At 47.0% G+C, this 21,190-nt stretch overlaps 1 protein-coding gene across 1 annotated transcript; it reads left to right on the forward strand.

Moving 5' to 3' along the window:
* Window positions 1-3,351: 3,351 nt before the first annotated feature.
* LOC131188447 (vomeronasal type-2 receptor 26-like) lies at window positions 3,352-21,144 on the forward strand. The gene is made up of 5 exons (XM_058163727.1): window positions 3,352-3,424; window positions 11,263-11,515; window positions 11,864-12,155; window positions 18,893-19,022; window positions 20,240-21,144. The coding sequence occupies exons 1-5, from the start codon at window positions 3,352-3,354 to the stop codon at window positions 21,142-21,144; spliced, it is 1,653 nt and encodes a 550-aa protein (XP_058019710.1).
* The last annotated feature ends 46 nt before the right edge of the window (window positions 21,145-21,190 follow it).

A 21,190-nucleotide genomic window follows, 5' to 3' on the forward strand; every position in this document is an offset into this window, starting at 1 on the left:
GTAGGCACGTTTGTGCTCTTATGCACGCCCCTTATGGTTCTCTTAGGAATGGGGTGAGGTCAATAGTAGAAAGTTTTTGGTTAAAGCTTTTAGGATTATGGGAAGAGACCACAGAGTCAGGTAAAGTATTCCAAGCACCGATGATTCTGTTACAGAAGTCATATTTTCTGCACTCTAGATTAAAGCAGTTAACATTAAGTTTAAATCTATTGGTTGCTCTTGTATTGCAATATGTTCCATCTGGGCCTCCCCTTGAAGAGTATCCAGAACCTTCAGCTGGTGAAAATTGCAGTAGCAAGAAAAGTTATGCATGTTTCTGATAAGGCACATTATCTCTTTGCTTGCTGAGCTGCATTGGTTGGTCTCCTCGCAGCAGACTCAGGGACTCTATTATTAGCATATAAAGATTTTAAGCAATCACTGTCTTCTTTATTTACAATTTACAAAATGAGGAGGTGATAAGTCGCCTGGGAAAGCCAAGGAAAATCATCAAAACCATAAAAAAAATAAAGTTAGACATGTGATGCGACACCCGGAAAAATATGGCATCCTTCACTTAATCCTCCAAGGAAAGATTGAAGGCAAACGAGGTCCAGGCAGAAGAAGAACATCATGGCTTCAAAATCTAAGGGACCGGTTTGTACAAAACTCAGCAGCACTTTTTCGTGTTGCTGTTGATAAAAATAAGATCGTCAACATCCGATGACGGATAGGGCACAAGAGGAAGAAGTACAATTTTTATGGGATGGTTGTATGCTGCTCAGAATCCCTTTGCATGAGATGGGTGGCCATATAAATGTGATCAGTCAATTATTTCCATCTCTTATCTTGTGGGTATAACTAAACCAGTTATTCCATCTAAATAGTGACATGATTGCTCACACTACCTAGGGTACACTGACTGTCACCATGCCCCATTAGCACCCATTCTGTCTGAACATACTATGACACAGGCCAAACTCCATCTTCTGCTCAGGTGTTCACTTTCAGGTAGGTCAAAATCTCAACTCTCAAGTCCTTCTGCTCTGCGGATTAGCAACAAGAGACAACAAGAAACACAAACATGTTTTTCCCCACCTGATGTGCAAAACAAAACATCTATTGCTCAGGGGGCAGGACAAGTGCTTTTCCCTGCAATTACCAGAAGAACAGTAATTCTTAATGTATCCCCTGAGGATTTCAACCCACAGAAATCTTCCAAGGTAAAACCTGCTTCCAAAAATATGCCCTGGGTTCTCCCAATGGTGGAAGACCTTCCCTGGTCTTCCAAAGAGCTAACTCTGAGCTTTGGTGCGGCTCAGTCGTGCCCTTTGTGTCAAAGCCAAAACTCCGGTAAGAGAAGGCATGATTGATACAATGCTAGTTTATTGATTGATTAGTCTTGTGACTTTATCATTAAAATAAATTAAAATAAAATACAGCAGATAGTCTAATTTCAGAATAGTCTAGATAGGAGCAAATAAAGTGATAAAATACAAATGTGTTAATGCAAAAGGACTTCTGTTAAACTTGCCTTGAGGCCATCCAGCTGGCAAGACATTCTGAACTATGTAAACCTGCTGAGATTTCAAGAGCTCCCTTCAATTCTGCTTCCCACTAACTTTGTTTTTTGATCTAGGAGGGAAGGTGATAAAAATGATTGGGCTGCCTTTCCTGATCTTCTGGCTCCTGCCCCCAATGACTGCTAAGAAGACTCAAACCATATGTGCATCACAAAAAGTTTTAAACTTTCAGAATCAATGGGAATATTACAGGCCTGGTGATCTGGTTATTGGTGGGAATTTACCCCTGGCAGCTCTTATGCTCTCCAGCCTCCCAGATTTTCAAAATGACCCATTAGTGCTTATTTATAATCTCTCGTAAGTTTCACCTGTACAGAAAAATATAGATACTGTTTTCTTTGTTTTGGATTCAGAAACTCCTTTTAGAAATAACTTTCTAGAGATGTTTACAAAGTCCTTGTGTAGTTCTGATTTTTGTCTTTTTCTCAATAAAGAGCCAAATTCAACTAGAAATCCCAGGCTTTGCAGAAGTCTTCCTCTGGATGATTATAGACCATATGAAAGTGGGGAGGGACAACATCTTGGAGACTCTGCTGGCCTACAAAGATGTTCACTTAAAATGTTTATTAATCATGATTAAACGCCCCCAGAAACATAACATAAGATAATAACAGAGTTGGAAGGGACCTTGGAGGTCTTCTAGTCCAACCCCCTGCCCAGGCAGAAACCCTACACCATCTCAGACAGATGGTTATCCAACATTTTCTTAAAGATTTCCAGTCTTGGAGCATTCACAACTTCTGCAGGCAAGTTGTTCCACTGATTAATTGTTCTAACTGTCAGGAAATTTCTCCTTAGTTCTAAGTTGCTTCTCTCCTTGATTAGTTTCTCTCCTTGATTAGAAAGCTCAGTCCTTTTCCACAGGTGGGTACTGCCAAAATCCCTGAGTTTTGGAATCAGCAATTCTCATGAATAATGGCCTTCACTCCATCTGTGTAGCGTCCCCCACTGGAGTCTTCTGGTCAGCAAGGGTGACCAGACCTGAAGAAATTGTTCCAAGAGAGACTCAAATTGATTAAGGCAGAAGAGAAGCAGTTGAGGAGGTTTCCAATCACTGAAGCAAAGTGAAGAAGCGAGGCATCAGAAGCAGTTTTTATTTTGAAAAGGCAACTGGAGTGATTTTTTGAGGAAAAAACAAGACACATCACAAATTGGGAGTGGTCAGAACCCTTCACCCCCAGGCTGAAAGGTTGCCTACCAGGAAAGAAGGAAAAGAAAAAGATCTAAAACACATCAAGGAATCCCTCAGAACTTGCGGCTATCCTAGCTGGGCCTTCATCAAATCCCAAAAATGACCCAGCATGACCTCCTTTACTACAGACAAGGGAGAAAGTAACAAAAAAAGCAACATTCCCATTCCATAGGTGGCTGCAATATCTGAAAAGCTCAAGAGGATTTTCAACGGACATCACCTACTTATATATTTTAAGCCCAAGAATACATTAAGGCAGAAACTTGTCCACCCCAAGGATAAAACACCCAGACACAAACTGAGCAACGTGGTATATGCAACACAATGCAGTGAGCCATATGTAGATCTGTACATTGGGGAAACAAAACAACCAGTTCAAAGCGCATGGCACAACATAGAAGATCTAATCTATCAGGACCAGATTCAATGGTCCATCTGCATTTGAAAGATAAGGGTCACTCTTTTGATGACAGCAAAGTCCACCTTTTGGCTAGAGATGACCGCTGGTTTGAAAGAGGGGTCAAAGAGGCCATCTATGTCAGAGCTGATCAGCTCTCCCTCAACAGAGGGGGAGGGATAATACACCACCTATCCCCAATGTATGATGCACTCCTTTTGGCTGTTCCAAGAAAATTCTGCACCTCCGATTCAGGTGACCCTGAGCTCACAGGTAAATCCCCAAGTAACCTAGAGAGTTTTAAGACCAGTTCACTTCAAAGAAGACACAACCTTTCCACCAGCCCCCACCATTCTGTCAAAACCTATCACTCACCCTCCCATCAACTAATCTCAATAGCTGTCCTTCCATCTCCCATCACATACATCCAATACAACTGATGAAGCTTCCAGGATAGAAAGCGAAACGTCTTGTTTTTCCCCTCAAAAAAACAGTCCAGTTGCCTTCTCAAAATAAAAGCCACTTTTCCTGCCGCAATTTTTCCTTTTGGGAATTATAACGGATTGTACAGGGATTGAGACTAAATTGATTCTGAATTTAATAACAGCAGCAAGACTGTTGATTGGACAATACTGGAAGAAAGAAGAGGTACCTACAATAGAAGAATGGATATTGAAAGTCACTAATTTGGCTGAGATGGCTAAAATCTCAGCTTTTTTGAAAGACAATATGCAGGAAAGATATTTAATTGAATGGAAAAAATGGATTGATTATCTACAAAACAGATATCAGATTAAGAAATATCAGATTGCCTTTGAATAATTAGGAAGTATTATTTTATGTAATGGGGAGGGGGTTGGGAGATGAAAAGATTTGGATGAGGTTAATTGGATTAGAAGGGAAAATTTTACTCTATGTTTGGTTTATGTATAACAATACCTTGTGATTGACCCAGAAAGCCGGGGGGTGGGGGGAGGAAGGGAGGGGGGAAGGGGGTTTTCTGGGAGGGAGGGGGGGAAAAGGGGGGAAAATGTTTTTATTTCTTAAAACTTTTGCAATAAAAATAAATAAATAAAAGCCACTTTTGATACAACTATGTCCTGGATGACGGCGAATCTTCATACAGATGTGAAGAAGGGATGGATGATAGAATCTTATAAAATGGTCCATGATATTTTATTTATTTTATTTATTTGTGAAGCATGTATAACAGATATAAGTATAAACATGATTATGAATACAGGAAATGGATATGAATAAATGGGGACAATAGGACAGGGACAGTAGGCACGCTGGTGTGTTTATGCGCGCCCCTTACCGACCTCTTAGGAATGGGGTGAGGTCAACAGTAGACAGTCTAAGGTTAAAGTTTTGGGGGTTTTGGGATGAAACCACAGAGTCAGGTAATGCATTCCAGGCATTGACCACTCTGTTGCTGAAATCGTATTTTCTGCAATTGAATCTGGAGCGGTTTACCTTAAGTTTGTATCTATTGTGTGCTCTTATATTGTGCGGTTGAACCTGAAATAATTATTGACAGGAAGGACATTGTACAGATAATTTTGTGTACTACATTTAGGTCACTGAAGGCAGCGTAGTTCTAAATTGTCTAAGCCCAAAATGTTAAGCCTGGTGACATAAGGGATTCTGTTGTGAGCAGAGGAGTGGAGGACTCTTCTTGTGAAATATCACTGGACTCGCTCAATTGTATTAATGTCTGATATGCAGTGCAGGTTCCAGACAGGTGAGCTGCATTCGAGAATTGGTCTGACAAAGGTTTTGTATGCCCTAGTTAGCAGTTCAATATTACTGGAGAAGATGCTTCGCAAGATTAGGTAAATAATTCTTAATGCCTTTTTGGCAATGCTGTTACAGTGAGCTCTGGCACTTAGATCATTAGAGATGAGCAGTCCAAAGTCCTTGACAGAATGAGGGTCATCTATGAGGTCATATCCACCCAGGTTGTATTTTGTGTTCTGATTTTTTTTGCCAATGTGTAAGACAGAGCATTTGTTGGTTGAGATTTGGAGCTGCCAATTGTTTGACTATTCTAAGACATATTCAAGGTCTCTTTGTAGGGCAGCAGCATTGTCAGTGGTGTTAAATAGTTTTACATCATCATTGAAGAGAATGCAGTTACTTATAATATGATCACAAAGGTCATTTATGGAAATTATAAAGAGTGTGGGTCCTAAAATTCTGCCTTCAGGGACACCGCTGTTAACAGGTGCAGGGCTTGATAGGGCACTCCGTATTTTGACTACTTGTTGCCTGTTTGACAGGATTGCAGCTATCCACTTATGCAGGGATCTGGAAATGCCATAAGATTTTAGTTTTAGAAGTAGTTTGTTGTGTACCACTGAATGAAAGGCTTTACAGAAGTCTATGTAAATTGCATCTACTGCTTTGCCCTGGTCGAGTTGTATAGTCCATATGTTTTTGTAGTGTAGGAGTTGCAGATTACAGGACAATTTTTTTCTGAAACCAAATTGTTTGTTAGAGAGTAGGTTGTTTGTTTCTAAGTGGAGGATAATGGATTGGTTTATGATTGATTCCATGACTTTGCAGGTGAGGCAACATAAAGAGATTGATCTGTAATTTTTAACTAGGCTGGGGTCACCCTTTTTGAAGATAGGGATGACCATGGCTTGTGACCACAGGTTGAGCAAGGAGCTGGTCCTGAAATATTTTTCCTGGATTATGCTTAGAGGTTCTGCTGTGGTATTGGAAAGCTTTTTTAAGAAGTAGGTACATAATCCATCAGGTCCAATAAACAGTGGTAGTTTTAGGCTGCAATGGTTTTAGTCTTTTCAATGTTATCCTTTGTAAAATTGATATGTAGTAGATCATTGCAATTAGTTGTGGTACAACTAGGAAATGAGGGGCATGAGCCACTGCTGTTTACAAAGACTGAACCAAAGAACATGTTAAAGAGGTTGGATTTAATGGCTTCATCATTACAGTCTTTACTGTTAGGTCCTTTTAGAGGTGAGATGGATCTCGAGTCTTTAAGTTTGTTGCTTACAAAATTATAGAAGGCGCTGGTGGATTTCATGCATAGAAGGTTTTTCTCTTGTCTGCTGTGGTACTTGGTGCATTCTGTTTTTATCTGGCAGCATAAGGTTTTGTAGCGGCTTTTATAGTTGGCTATGTAACCAGTTTTGTTTTTTTGCCAAAGGGATTTTTTTTTGATTGAGGCTTCTTCCATACTTCCACCTCTCACAATACTTGACAACACAGTATCAACAATAGAAACCTTCAAATTTCTGGGTTCTATCATATCGCAAGATCTCAAATGGACAGCTAACATCAAAAACATCATTAAAAAAGGACAACAAAGAATGTTCTTTCTGCGCCAACTCAGTAAGCTCAAACTGCCCAAGGAGCTGCTGATTCAATTCTACAGAGGAATTATTGAGTCTGTCATTTGCACCTCTATAACTGTCTGGTTCGGTTCTGCAACCCAACAAGAAAAACACAGACTTCAGAGGATAATTAGAACTGCAGAAAAAATAATTGCTACCAACCTGCCTTCCATTGAGGACCTGTATACTGCACGAATCAAGAAGAGGGCCGTGAAAATATTTGCAGATCCCTCGCATCCAGGACATAAACTGTTTCAACTCCTACCCTCAAAACGACGCTATAGAGCACTGCACACCAGAACAACTAGACACAAGTTGAGTTTTTTCCCGAAGGCCATCACTCTGCTAAACAAATAATTCCCTCAACACTGTCAAACTATTTACTGAATCTGCACTACTATTAATCTTCTCATAGTTCCCATCACTAATCTCTTTCCACTTATGACTGTATGACTGTAACTTTGTTGCTGGCAATCCTTATGATTTATATTGATATATTGACCATCAATTGTGTTGTAAATGTTGTACCTTGATGAATGTATCTTTTCTTTTATGTACACTGAGAGCATATGCACCAAGACAAATTCCTTGTGTGTCCAATCACACTTGGCCAATAAAATTCTATTCTTTATTGTTATGGGTAATTTGTTTTTCCTCATTTTGGGGGTATGTATGTTTGTATGTATGTATGTATGTATGTTTGTATGCAGAGAGAGCCTTTCTCCTATCTCACTAAACCATATAAGTTTAATCAAGGAATATTTATTTAAGCAAGTCAATGAAACTTGGGACTTGCTGTTGCAGACTAACCCAAAAATATTTATTTATTTTATTTATTATTTAAACTTATATACCGCCCTATCTCCCAAAGGACTCAGGGCGGTTTACAGGCATATAAAAACGTCAATATACAAATTAAAATAATCATTAAAAAACTTATTCTAATGCCTATAATTAATACCAATTATTAAAAATAGAAATATAAATATTAAAATCAATTTAAAACCCCTCTAAATTTAAAAATCTAAAAATCTAAGCCAGTCCTGCACAGATGAATAAATGAGTCTTGAGCTCGCGACGGAAGGTTCGAAGATCTGGAAGTTGACGGAGTCCTGGGGGGAGTTCGTTCCAGAGGGCGGGAGCCCCCACAGAGAAGGCCCTTCCCCTGGGCGTCGCCAGACGACACTGCCTAGCTGACGGCACCCTGAGGAGTCCCTCTCTGTGAGAGCGCACGGGTCGGTGAGAGGTATCTGGTCGCAGTAGGCGGTCCCGTAGATAACCCGGCCCTATGCCATGGAGCGCTTTAAAGGTGGTCACCAAAACCTTGAAGCGCACCGGAACCACAGGTAGCCAGTGCAGCCTCGCAGGATGGGTGTTATCACGGGAGCCACGAGGGCTCCATCTATCACCAGCGCAGCCGCATTCTGACTAACTGTAGCCTCCGGATGCCCTTCAAGGAAGCCCCATGTAGAGAGCGTTGCAGTAATCCAGGCGAGACGTCACGAGGCGTGGTGACCGTGCATAGGGCCTCCCGGTCCAGAAAGGGCGCAACTGGCGCACCAGGCGAACCTGGTAGAACGCTCTCCTGGAGCGGCGTGATCTTCTAGAGACAGCCGCTCATCCAGGAGGGCGCCTAAGTTCGCACCCTCTCCATCGGGGCCAATGACTCGCCACCGATGGTCAGCCGCGGATTTAGCTGACTGTACCGGGATGCCGCATCCACAGCCACTCTGTCTTGGAGGATTGAGCTTGAGCCTGTTTCTCCCCATCCAGACCCGTCGGCCTCCAGACACCGGGACAGCACTTGATAACCGTTGGGGTGGTCCGGTGTGGAAAAGTACAGCTGGGTGTCATCCGCATACAGCTGGTACTCACACGAACCCACTGATGATCTCACCCAGCGGCTTCATGTAGATGTTGAACAGAAGGCGAGAGGATCGATCCCCTCGGCACCCACAAGTGAGGCGCCCGGGCCGACCTCTGCCCCTGTCAACACCGACTGCGACCGGTCGGAGAGATAGGAGGAGAACCACCGATGGCGGTGCCTCCCACTCCCAATCCTCCAACCGCGCAGCAGGATACCATGGTCGATGGTATCAAAAGCCGCTGAGAGGTCTAATAGGACCAGGGCAGAGGAACAACTATCCTGGCCCTCCAGAGATCATCCACCTGTGACCAAAGCCGTCTCCGTGCTGTAACCGGGCCGGAAACCGGACTGAACGGGTCTAGATAGACAGTTTCATCCAGGTGCAAGGAAACTGATATGCCACCATACTCTCTACAACCTTCGCGGCGGGTTGGAGACCGGACGATAATTACCTAAAACAGCGGGTCAGGAAGGCTTCTTGAGGAGGGCCTCACCACCGCCTCTTTCAAGGCGGCGGAAGACACCCTCCACCAAGGAAGCTCGTGTCGCCTGGAGCCAGCCTCGTGTCACCTCCTGCGTGGCCAGCACCAACCAGGAGGCACGGGTCCAGTAAACATGTGGTGGCATTCAGCCTCCCAACAACCTGTCCATGTCCTCGGAGCGACAGGGTCAAACTCATCCCATAAAATGTCACCAAGACCACCCTCAGCCGTCTCACCCGTCTCACGCAATCTTGGTCCAAACCATCCCGAAGCTGAGCGATTTTATCGTATAGATAACCGTTAAACTCCTCAGCACGTCCCTGCAGCGGGTCATCCCGCTCCCCTGGTGTAGGAGGCGGGTCACCCAGGCTGGGGCAGCTGGGCGGTTATCTGCCGATGCAATGAGGGAGGAGCGACGCTCGCTTCCCTCAATGCCACTAGGTAAGCCCTAGTATAGGACTTCACTAGTGTCCGATCAGCTTCTGAGCGGCTGGACCTCCAGGAACTCTCTAGGCGTCTTCTCCGGCTTCATCCTCTCAGCTCCTCGGAGAACCAAGGAGCCGGTTGGGACCTGCGCGGGTCAGAGGCCGCAAAGGCACGACACGGTCTAAGGCCCCGCCGGCCCGTTCCCAGGCCGCAACAAGTTCCTCAGCCGAGCCGTGAGCCAGACCCTCAGGAAATGGCCCAAGCTCCGTCCGGAACCCCTCCGGGTCCATCAGGCGCCTGGGGCGGAACCAGCGTGTCGGCTCCGTCTCCCTGCGGTGGTGAATGGCGGTCAGAAAGTCCAGGCGAAGGAGAGAGTGATCTGGCCATGACAAAGGTTCAGTGACTATTTCCTTTAAGTCCAGATCCCTCAACCACTGACCAGAGACAAAAATCAGGTCCAGAGTGCCACCCCCAATGTGAGTAGGGCCATCAACTACTTGGGTCAGGTTCAAGGCCGTCATGGAAGCCATGAACTCCCGAGCTGCCGTCGATGACGAGCCGGACGATGGCAGTTAAAGTCCCCATGACTAAAAGTCTGGGGTCTCAACTGCCACCCCGCCAGCACCTCCAGGAGCTCGGGCAGGGCAGCTGTCACGCAGCAAGGAGCCAGGTACGTGATCAGCAAACCCATCTGGCACCTATGACCCCATCTCACAAAGAGGGATTCGCACCCGCAATCTGAGGTACAGTGGTCTCCTCGGCTCTAGACTCTCTCTAATCACAACCGCCACCCCCACCCCTACCCTGAGCCCTCGGCTGATGGAATGCACGGAAACCCGGGCACATCTCCACAAGGCACACCCTTCCGTGCCCAGCCAGGTTTCCGTAACGCCTATAAGGTCCGCAGCGCCCCCTGGATAAGGTCATATATTAGGGGGCCTTGTAACTACGGACCGTGCGTTGCATAACATCAGCCGGGCCCAGGCTCTGGGGGTCTTGACCAAGGCAGGGAAAAGGGCGAGGATCGGGCGCGCGGCACGCTTGCAAACATCGGGCGCGCCCCCAGAACGATATGATCCCCCTTCCGCCATATCTGCCTCCCACTTACCGTGAAAATCGGGCCACCCTCACCAACAGGAACATAATCTCCCCTAACCTCCGAACCTATTAAAGAACCGTCACGAGCACGCGCGAAGACTGGCTCCCTCGACGGGCTACCCCAACGCCCGCCCTAACCCTCCCACCCCTTAAAAGCCCTATCTAAAACCCCAAAGGCTCTTTTTTCATGCCACCTCTGTGGGTCCCAGGACCCGTCATTGAGGCCGGCCCTTGATAATGCGGCGGGCCATTCCTGCGAGGCGGGGGCACCTCGCAGGCGCAAGAGTTCTAAGGCAGAATATCGCATAAATAGGTTAAAAGCATAAACAGGAGAGAGAAGACGACGTGAGGTAGCAATGTAATGTCTGGGGTGGCAGGATGTAATGCCAAGTCCAAGTGGATACCCATCTTCCAAAATGTCTTCTGATGGTGGCTGGCTTAAAGCTGGTACAAGCTGGTATAAGTTGCAGATGCAGTCTGATAGTAAAAAGTTATTGTGACTCTGCGGAAAGCTCAGTCCTAAAATCCATCCTAATAGAGGTGGTATTCATCTCCCGTTGTGGCATCTCCGAGATTTCCAAAATAGATGTTTCCTCAAAAGATGTTGCAGAGTAGGGCCCCAATACACCATTCGGTCCCCAATCACCTTCCCGGACAGTCCCAAAAATGGCCATAACCCCTAACTCCAGCCGGCCATATAAAGTGCAAGATGACAAATGCAGCTGACCCATGTTGCAGATGGTAATGCAACTCCTAGTCCGAGAAGAGGCAGGCCTGACCAGGCCAAGCCAGGCCAAGCTAGGCCAGGACACCTCCGGTGGGGGCCACAAGAGGGATCTTTCACAGCCCTTCACCCTAGGCCCCTCCACCAAGTCCAGAGGGGGTCAGGGGAAGTCAAGAAGAGCTGGAGAGCCCAGAAACCATCCGAAGACGTCAGATGCCAAGAAAGCAGCAGCGGGGAAAAACCCGGCTGCGGCAACAGCCAAATCCAAGCGCCCAGTGGCTGCCATCCGCAGCTCGCCCATCCTCGGCCTCGTTCCCGGCAGTCGGGGGTCCAGAGGTTCCCAGACCTCTCCCGGCTGCCAGCTGACATACCGGATCGGGCGAAACCGCCCGAGCCACCTAGGTACCGGCGTCCTTCCTCCATGCCCAGCTGTTTCCTTCTTCAGCTCCGCCCGCCGAGTAGTAAAATGGCCGCGTTATAGCTCGCTCTTCCCGGCCGGTCTCGGCAGCCGTGAGTCAAGGAGGTCCCAAGACCCTCTCACGGCTGCTCAGATGGTAATAGACCTGCCGGGCGTGGCTGCTCGACGAGGCCGCCTGAGCGTCGCCATCCCCCACTTCACCGGATCGTCGTCCTCCCGATCTCCCGGTTAAGCAGCCATCTTGCGCATGCGCCAAGCAATATGACCAGGCAAATTCCACCTGCAGACACGAGTTTCCTTGCATCATCCCCTTATGTTTTTTCTCACTATAGACTCATACCCAAGAACTTCCAGCAGTTCCTGGCCTTGATGTTTGCAGTTAAAGAAGTCAATGAGGATCTGGTTCTCCTCCCCAACATCACCCTTGGCTTCCACATCCGAAACAATTACCAAATGGAGTGGCGGATTTCTGCAATCAGCCTCTCCCTGCTCTCCACCCGAGGCCGAATGGTTCCAGGTTACAAATGCGACAGGCAGGACCCTCTGCTCTCTGTCATCGGGGGTGACAACCCCAAATCCTCAAGGCTGATGGCCTCCATCTTCAGCCTCTTCAAGGTTCCACAGGTAAGGGAGCTCCACTGGGCAAGTACGGAACACACAAAGAACATAAACACACACAGAAGCTAAAGATGAAAACGAAGGTGTGTTTATGACTTTGATCATCCATCCTATAGTTGAATTGATTTCTGCATTTTATATGTCAGGTTACATTTCTATATAACCACAAAGAGATATTGATATAATTCTGAAAGTGGAATTCCTTCCTGACTTCCATAGAAGTTTATCATTTTCTGCACCCTTCAGTGCATCTTAATCTCTGTATCAGGTTGATGGTTTATTCCCCTGACTTCCGATCTATCACAACCAGGCAAAATATGTAACCGGTGGTTCTTCCTAAGAAGGGAGGAAGATGAAGCTTGCCACTCACAATCAGTAATTCTGACTGGTGGGGCAAGAAACCACACAATGGGGACCCTTATAGTCTCCATTGAATGATACTTTGTCCTTTAAAGAGGATTCTCACTTTCTCCAGCTCGGTGTTGGCTTTGAGTTCACTCAGGGAGACAGAAGAGTTTATCCTTCCTTCTTCCGGATCAACCCCAAGGAATTTCCTCAGTCTGTGAGTTTAGTCCAGCTGCTCCTCTATTTCCAGTGGAACTGGGTTGGGCTGATGGCCCCCCAAAATGACGATGGAGAACGTTTCATCTCATCTCTGGTGCCAATGCTCAAGGAGAAGGAGATCTGCCTGGCCTTCACTGAGATAATGAAATTAGATTTTTCCGCTGTTCCGTATACAAAACTACATCATATTTTCAACACTTGGTCGAAAGGTGAAGTGATTATTTTGTTTGGAGATTCCAGTACTATTACAAATGTACAGATAGTTGTGTTTGCTTATGAAACACAAGGAAATACATCATTTCTGAAAGTTTGGATCTTTACATCCAACTGGAAACTTAATGTGATGAACTCTCAATATATATTGCACGTTATAAAGCCCTTCCATGGGGCTTTGCATTTTAGGGACCACTCTGGGAATGTCTCAGAATTTAGCCATTTTCTCATATCTTTAGACCCTTTGAATCCACAAGGGGACACATTTCTCCCTATATGGTGGGAATTGGTCTTTGGCTGCAAGATCCACAAACCAGGTGAGATCCCTCCAAAGGGGGGAAAAACATGTACAGGAAAGGAGAATTTACAGAATCTACCTTCTTACATTTTTGAAACAAGCATGATGGGTGAAAGTTACAATATCTACAATGCCATTTATGCTGTGGCACATGCATTACATGCAATCCATGGATCAGGAGCACTGATAAGACTTGTAATGAGGATCTCAGATGTCCAGTCATGGCAGGTAATCTCTGTTTTTTTTAATCCAGTCCACAGTGCCAAATCAGCGTGCCCTAGCAACAATAAACTGGATTTTTGAGGAAGCCAAAACCTCAGAGTCTTGAATTGGTTGGGAGCACTACTTGGAACCATGACACACAGATCCTTAAAATAGAATTTGTTTGTCATGATCTGTTTTTGATGAATCCATGTTGGCTTCCTTTTATAACCTTGTCTGTTCTAGGTGTTTGCAGATTTGTTGCTTGATTATCTTTTCCAAGATCTTCCCAGATATTGATGTCAGGCTGATTGGTCTGTAATTTCCTGGATCTGCTCCCCCCACCTCTCCTTTTCTGAAGATGGGGACCACATCGGCTCTTTTGCAGTCCTCAGGTAGTTCCCTGGTGCTCCAAGAACTTTGACAGATGTGTTTCAATGGTTCTGAAATCACGTCTGCCGGTTCCTTCAGCACTCTGATGTACATCAGGACCCAGGAATTTGACTCTGTCTAGAACTGACAGATGTTCTGTTACCTTATTTTGCATATTTTAGTTTGCATTCCACACCTGCCTTTATGGTTCTCTTTTCGGTAAACTGAGTAGTGTAAAGCTTCTGTCGTTACACTATTATATCACTTTGTGTAAAGAAGATGCAAAAATTGGATTAAGCAGTTCCACTTTATAATATACAAATATAATCTTTCCAGTTCTTGTGCGATGCATTCCAGGACTCAACATGGTCTAAAATTCATGAAATTGTGTGGGGGTTTTTCCTGCATGAAAGCATATAGAATGGACCTCTGTGTCCATTGAAGTCACAAATAAGGGCAGACACTGCGAGGAAGACAAAATCTTTAGAGGTGTGGGAAAGTGTTAGTGTCAGATTGCCTCCGATCAATGCTTAAGAAAAAATGACCCTGACTCCATTTGATTATAGAAATCAGTAACTTTTACCAAGCACATCAGATTGCAATAGAAGCAAAGCTTAAACTGGAAATAGATATGGCTTACAGATTCATTTCCCCTTATTCATCCCTCCTCCCTCCAAAGGTCAAACAGTTCTAGTCCATTGTCTTTCTCCTCTTAAAGTAATAAGCGGAGGCTGACAGTTAGCAATTTCTGAATGTCTCTCTTCATTCAGCTTCTTCCCTATTTGAGGAACGTCCACTTCAACAACAGTGCTGGAGATGAAGTCTTCTTCTCAGAAAATGGGCTGGGATCTGGTGGTTATGATCTTCTCAACTGGGTTCTCCTCCCCAATCTATCTTTTGTCCCTGTGAAAGTTGGACAAATAGATCCCGGGGCTCCTGCACGACAGGGTTTCACCATCAACTCTGATGCAATTGTCTGGACAAATAAGGTGAGTTGGAAGGTCAAATAGATCCAGCAAAAGAGACATTCTCTTCTGGGGATTCAAAATATCTCCCTTACTGGAGAAAAGGTTAGGACATAAAAAAATTGGCAACCATTTTATGAAAAAGCAGTTTTGCATGTAACATATTTGAAATCTGGTTTGTGATAAATCAAAAAGGGTTGAGATCAGAAAGAAATTCTGCTAAAAACCCAGTATGCAGATGGAGTAGCCAAGAGTGGTTTCCCTGGACCATTCCCATTCAGTTGGATCTCCATCACTATTTGATCCCCAATTCCAAACTCCAGAAATCATTGGTAGTTTAGAGTGGCATTAACCTTAATCCCCCAGGAGCTTTTCCTGGTTTGTGCTATACTTGAGTTAACTGTTGCTTCTGAAGATATTCTAATGATGGAGAGAGAAATATACAGGGTAGGGCCCAGGGTAGGGGTGGGGGGGTGGCGGTTGTGATTAAGGAGAGTCTAGAGCCGAGGGAGACCACTGTACCTCAGATTGCCAGTTGTGAATCCCTCTTTGTGAGGTGGGGCCATAGGTGTCAGATGGGCCTGTTTGTCATGTACCTGGCTCCTTGCTGCATGACAGCTGCCCTGCCCGAGCTCCTGGAGGTGCTTGCTGGAGTGGCAATTGAGACCCCCAGACTTATTGTCATGGGGGACTTCAACTTGCCATCGACCGGCATGTCGTCGACAGCAGCTCGGGAGTTCATGGCTTCCATGACGGCCTTAGACCTGACCCAAGTAGTTGATGGCCCTACTCACATTGGGGGAGGCACGCTGGATTTGATTTTTATCTCTGGTCAGTGGTTGAAGGATCTGGACTTGAGGGATTTAGTCACTGAACCTTTGTCATGGTCAGATCACTCTCTCCTTCGCCTGGACTTTCTGACCACCACTCAACACCGCAGGGAGACTGAACCAATATGTTGGTTCCGTCCCAGGCGCCTGATGGACCCGGAGAGGTTCCAGACGGAGCTTGGGCTGTTCCCTGAGGGTCTAGCCCACGGCAAGGGAACAGGCCGCGGCTGGGGCTTTAGACCGTGTCGTGCCTTTGCGGCCTCTGACCTGGTGCAGATCTCAACCAGCTCCTTGGTTCTCCGAGGAGCTGAGGGAGATGAAACGCCGGAGAAGACACCTAGAGAGTTCTTGGAGGTCCAGTCATTCAGAGGCTGATCGGACACTATGTCGTGTCCCACTCCTCCGCTGGCGGCCGGGTCAGGGAAATCCGAATCAGGCTTGCCTCTGCAGCTCTGCCCAAAGTCCTAGCAAAGTCCTCAGAGCAGGCAGGACACCAGTAAGTGACTTCAGCAAGATAAGTTCGACTTTTGCCTGACTCAGAGACTGCCAGAAAGCAGATCCTTTATATAGGCCATGGGGTGTGGCTCCATGACTCAGCACTCATTAAGGCCTGCCCCTCCCTTCCTTCTGTTGCCTCCGCCTATCCAATCTTCTGATGCGAGGGTCACTCCAATCAGCTGTTGGTAATAAACCCTCCTCAGGCTCACATGCTGTGGAGGAGGGGGAGGGATCTAGCTGCTCCGTTTGCCTGGGCTTGGAGTCAGGGCTGGGGCCGGGAGGTGCTCCTTCTTCTGCAGTTTGTCTGGGCATGCAGCCAGGACTGGGGCCGGGAGGCATACATTCCTCCGTGTTCGGGAGCAGATAAGAAGGCCCCGGCTGCTCTGAGGGCGGGCAAGACACAACACACTAGTTAGGTCCTATAGTAGGACCTACCTAGTGGCTCTGAGGGAAGCGAGACGTTGTTACGTCTCCTCTCTCATAGCATCGGCAGATAACCGCCCGGCCGCCCTGTTTCGGGTGACCCGCTCTCTCCTTCAACAGGGAGAGCGGGATGACCCGTTGCAGGGACGTGCCGAGGAGTTTAGTGGTTATCTATACGATAAAATCGTTCAGCTTCGGGACGGTCTGGATCAAAATTGGGTGGATCCAGGTTTTTTGTTTTTTTTGTTTTTGTTTACATTTATACCCCGCCCTTCTCCGAAGACTCAGGGCGGCTTACAGTGTATAAGGCAATAGTCTCATTCTATTTGTATATTTTTTTTTTTACAAAGTCAACTTATTGCCCCCCCAACAATCTGGGTCCTCATTTTACCTACCTTATAAAGGATGGAAGGCTGAGTCAACCTTGGGCCGGGCTCGAACCTGCAATAATTGCAGGCTTCGGTGTTCTTAATAACAGGCTATTACCAGCCTGAGCTATCCGGCCCCTGATAGCTGATGTCGGAGGGCTGTCTTGTTGAGACTGTTTGGGATGAGTTTGACCCTGTGGCTCCCGAGGATATGGACAGGTTGCTGGGGAGGTTGAACGCCACCACATGTTTACTGGACCCGTGCCCCTCCTGGTTGGTACTGGCCACGCAGGAGGTGACACGAGGCTGGCTCCAGGGGATTACGAATGCTTCCTTGTTGGAGGGGATCTTTCCGGCCGCCTTGAAAGAGGCGGTGGTGAGACCTCTCCTCAAGAAGCCTTCCCTGGACCCAGCTGTATTAGGTAATTATTGTCCGGTCTCCAACCTTCACTTTGCGGCGAAAGTTGTAGAGAGTGTGGTGGCATGTCAATTACCCCGGTACCTGGATGAAACTATCTATCTAGACCCGTTCCAGTCCGGCTTCCGGCCCGAATACAGCACTGAGACGGCTTTGGTCGCGTTGGTTGATGATCTCTGGAGGGCCAGGGACCGGGGTTATTCCTCTGCCTTGGTCCTATTAGACCTCTCAGCGGCTTTTGATACCATCAACCATGGTATCTTGCTGCACCGGTTGGAGGGATTGGGATTGGGAGGCACCGTTTATCGGTGGTTCTCCTCCTATCTCTCTGATCGGTCGCAGACGGTGTTGACGGGAGGGCAGAGGTCAACCCCGAGGCGCCTCACTTGTGGGGTGCCGCAGGGGTCGATTCTCTCACCCCTCCTGTTCAACATCTATATGAAGCCGCTGGGTGAGATCATCAGTGGTTTCGGTGTGAGGTATCAACTGTACGCTGATGATACTCAGCTGTACTTTTCCACACCGGGCCACACCAACGAAGCTATCGAAGTGCTGTCCCGTTGTCTGGAAGCCGTACGGGTCTGGATGGGGAGGAACAGGCTCAAGCTCAATCCCTCCAAGACAGAGTGGCTGTGGATGCCGCCACCCCGGTACAGTCAGCTGCAGCTGACTGTTGGGGGCGAGTCATCGGCCCCAATGGAGAGGGTGCGCAACTTGGGTGTTCTCCTGGATGGACAGCTGTCTTTTGAAGACCATTTGACGGCCGTCTCCAGGAGAGCTTTTTACCAGGTTCGCCTGGTCCGCCAGTTGCGCCCCTTTCTAGACCAGGATGACCTATGCACGGTCACTCATGCCCTTGTGACATCTCTCTGGATTACTGCAATGCTCTCTACATGGGACTCCCCTTGAAGAGCACCCGGAGGCTCCAGTTGGTCCAGAATGCGGCTGCGCGGGTGATAGAGGGAGCCCCTCGTGGCTCCCATGTGACACCTCTCCTGCGCAGACTGCACTGGCTACCTGTGGCCTTTCGGGTGCGCTTCAAGGTTTTGGTAATTATCTTCAAAGCGCTCCATGGCATTGGGCTGGGATACTTACGGGACTGTCTACTGCCACCGATTGCCTCCCACCGACCCGTACGCTCTCACAGGGAGGGACTCCTCAGGGTGCCGTCAGCCAGGCAGTGGCGGCTGGCGGCCCAGGAAGGGCCTTTTCTGTGGGGCTCCCACCCTCTGGAACGAACTTCCCCAGGACTTCGCCAACTTCCTGACCTTGAACCTTTCATGAGCTTAAGACACATCTTTTTATCTGCGCAGGACTGGACTAGAATTTTAAATTTTAAATTTGGTTTTAATGGGGTTTTTACTATTTTATTGGGGTTTTAATATTCGGCCGTATTTAATAAGTTTTTTAAATTGGGGTTTTAACTTGTATTTATGTATATTTTTACTTGGCTGTAAACTGCCCTGAGTCCCTTGGGAGATAGGGCGGTATACAAATATGATTAAATAAATAAAATAAAATAAATAAATAAATACAAAAGAATAAGTGAACCATTGCTGAAGACATCTACAGTATTTGTCTTTCCTCTTCTAGAAGGTGCCCTTTGCCAGGTGTGGCCTGAAGAGGTGCCAGGCAGGAGAGAGGAGGAGAGTCCCAGAGGGTGAACAAGTTTGTTGCTACCAATGTGCCCCTTGTCCAGAAGGGACCATCTCTAACCAGACAGGTAAAGCACAATATAGATCTTCCATACGTCGGTGTCCCCTTCCCCTGCAAAAAGATTGTGAAATACAAAGTAGAGAACTTAATCCCAAAAGGTGCAAACTTCATTGTCTCAGGCTAACCTGTCCTCATGATAATCAATATTTATTTTATTTATTTATTTATTTATTTGATTTTTATACCGCCCTTCTCCCGAAGGACTCAGGGCGGGGTACAGGCAAGATAAAACCAGCAATACAATATAAAGGTTAAAATACAATTTAAAAAACTTATTTAAATTAGCCTGGAGATTAAAATTTGCCATACTAAAAAACCCCGTTTAAAAATTAATCAATTTAACATTAAAATTCCAATTTAAGCCAGCCCCGCGCGGATAAAAAGATGTGTCTTCAGTTCGCGACGGAATGTCCGAAGGTCAGGTATTTGGCGTAAACCCGGGGGAAGCTCGTTCCAGAGTGTGGGAGCCCCCACAGAGAAGGCCCTTCCCCTGGGGGCCGCCAGCCGGCATTGTTTGGCGGACGGCACCCTGAGAAGTCCCTCTCTATGGGAGCGTACGGGTCGGTGGGAGGCGTGTGGTAACAGCAGGCGGTCCCGTAAGTACCCAGGTCCTAAGCCATGGAGCGCTTTAAAGGTCGTAACCAACACCTTAAAGTGCACTCGGAAGGCCACAGGCAGCCAGTGCAGTCTGCGCAGGAGCGGTGTTACATGGGAGCTACGCGTAGCTCCCTCTATCACCCGCGCAGCTGCATTCTGGACTAACTGAAGCCTCCAAGTGCACTTCAAGGGGAGCCCCATGTAGAGAGCATTACAGTAATCCAAGCGAGAGGTAACGAACGCATGAGTGACTGTGCATAAGGCATCCCGATCAAGGAAGGGGCGCAACTGCCGAACCAGGTGAACCTGGTGGAAGGCCCTCCTGGAGACGGCCGTCAAATGGTCTTCAAACGACAGCCGATCATCCAGGAGGACACCTAAGTTGCACACCCTATCCTTTGGGGCCAGTAACTCGCCTCTGACAGCCAGCTGCGGCTGCAGCTGACTGAATCGGGGTGCCGGCATCCACAGCCACTCCGTCTTGGAGGGATTAAGCTTGAGCCTGTTTCTTCCCATCCAGACCCGTATGGCTTCCAAACACCGGGACAGCACTTCAACAACTTCAATATTGAAGGATGATTTCTTCTTTTTGACATTCCATGAAATCCAGAGTACTCTTCATTTCAGATTCCGCAAGCTGTGATCACTGCCCAGAAGACCAACACCCCAACAAGGACAAGGACCACTGCATTGCCAAGAAGATCCACTTCCTTGCCTATGAAGAGACCCTGGGATATGCTTTAGCTTCTCTCATTCTTTCTCTCTCCATGATCACACTGGGAGTCCTGGTGGTTTTCCTTAAGCATCATGATACACCGATCGTCAAGGCCAACAATCGAGATCTTACCTACCTCCTTCTGGTCTCCCTCCTGCTCTGCTTCCTCTGCTCCTTCCTCTTCATTGGTCGACCCACAAAACTCACGTGTCTCTTCCGACAAAATACCTTTGCTGTTCTCTTTTCCCTTGCAGTTTCCTCTGTTTTGGCAAAAACTGTCATGGTGGTTCTGGCCTTCATGGCTACCAAACCAGGCAACAGGACAAGGAAATTCTTAGGAAAACCTCTGACCAACTCCATTATCACAGTCTGTCCTCTAGTCCAAGCAGTTCTTTGTGCCAGCTGGCTGATAACCTCTCCCCCATTTACAAACTTGGATTTCCATTCCTTGACTGGAGAGACCATTTTGGAATGTCAGGAAGGCTCAGTTTCAATGTTTTACACAGTACTCACCTACTTAGGTTTCCTAGCCCTTGTGAGTTTTACTGTGGCCTTTCTGGCTAGGAAGTTGCCAGATAGCTTTAACGAAGCCAAGTTCATTACTTTCAGCATGCTGGTCTTTTGCAGTGTTTGGATCAGCTTCCTCCCCACCTACCTGAGCACCAAAGGGAAATCCATGGTGGCTGTGGAGATCTTCTCCATCTTGGCCTCTGGGGCTGGTCTCCTGGCTTGCATCTTTTTCCCCAAATGCTACATTATCCTACTGAGGCCCCATCTGAATTGTAGAGAGAATATAATGAGGAACAAGAATCTCTGATTTCCTGGGATAGGGAAATTTTATTGGGATTGGGGCATTTTGCCAG

Source organism: Ahaetulla prasina, chromosome 1, assembly GCF_028640845.1.
Source record: "Ahaetulla prasina isolate Xishuangbanna chromosome 1, ASM2864084v1, whole genome shotgun sequence".
Lineage (NCBI taxonomy): Eukaryota > Metazoa > Chordata > Lepidosauria > Squamata > Colubridae > Ahaetulla > Ahaetulla prasina.

Excerpts from the sequence above, each read along its gene's own strand:
- LOC131188447 (XM_058163727.1), top strand. The coding sequence starts at position 3,352 with ATGTATGATGCACTCCTTTTGGCTGTTCCAAGAAAATTCTGCACCTCC. Across the intron at positions 11,516-11,863 it reads AAACCGCCCGAGCCACCTAG|ACTCATACCCAAGAACTTCC; the intron begins GTACCGGCGTCC and ends TTCTCACTATAG. Across the intron at positions 19,023-20,239 it reads GACCATCTCTAACCAGACAG|ATTCCGCAAGCTGTGATCAC; the intron begins GTAAAGCACAAT and ends TCTTCATTTCAG.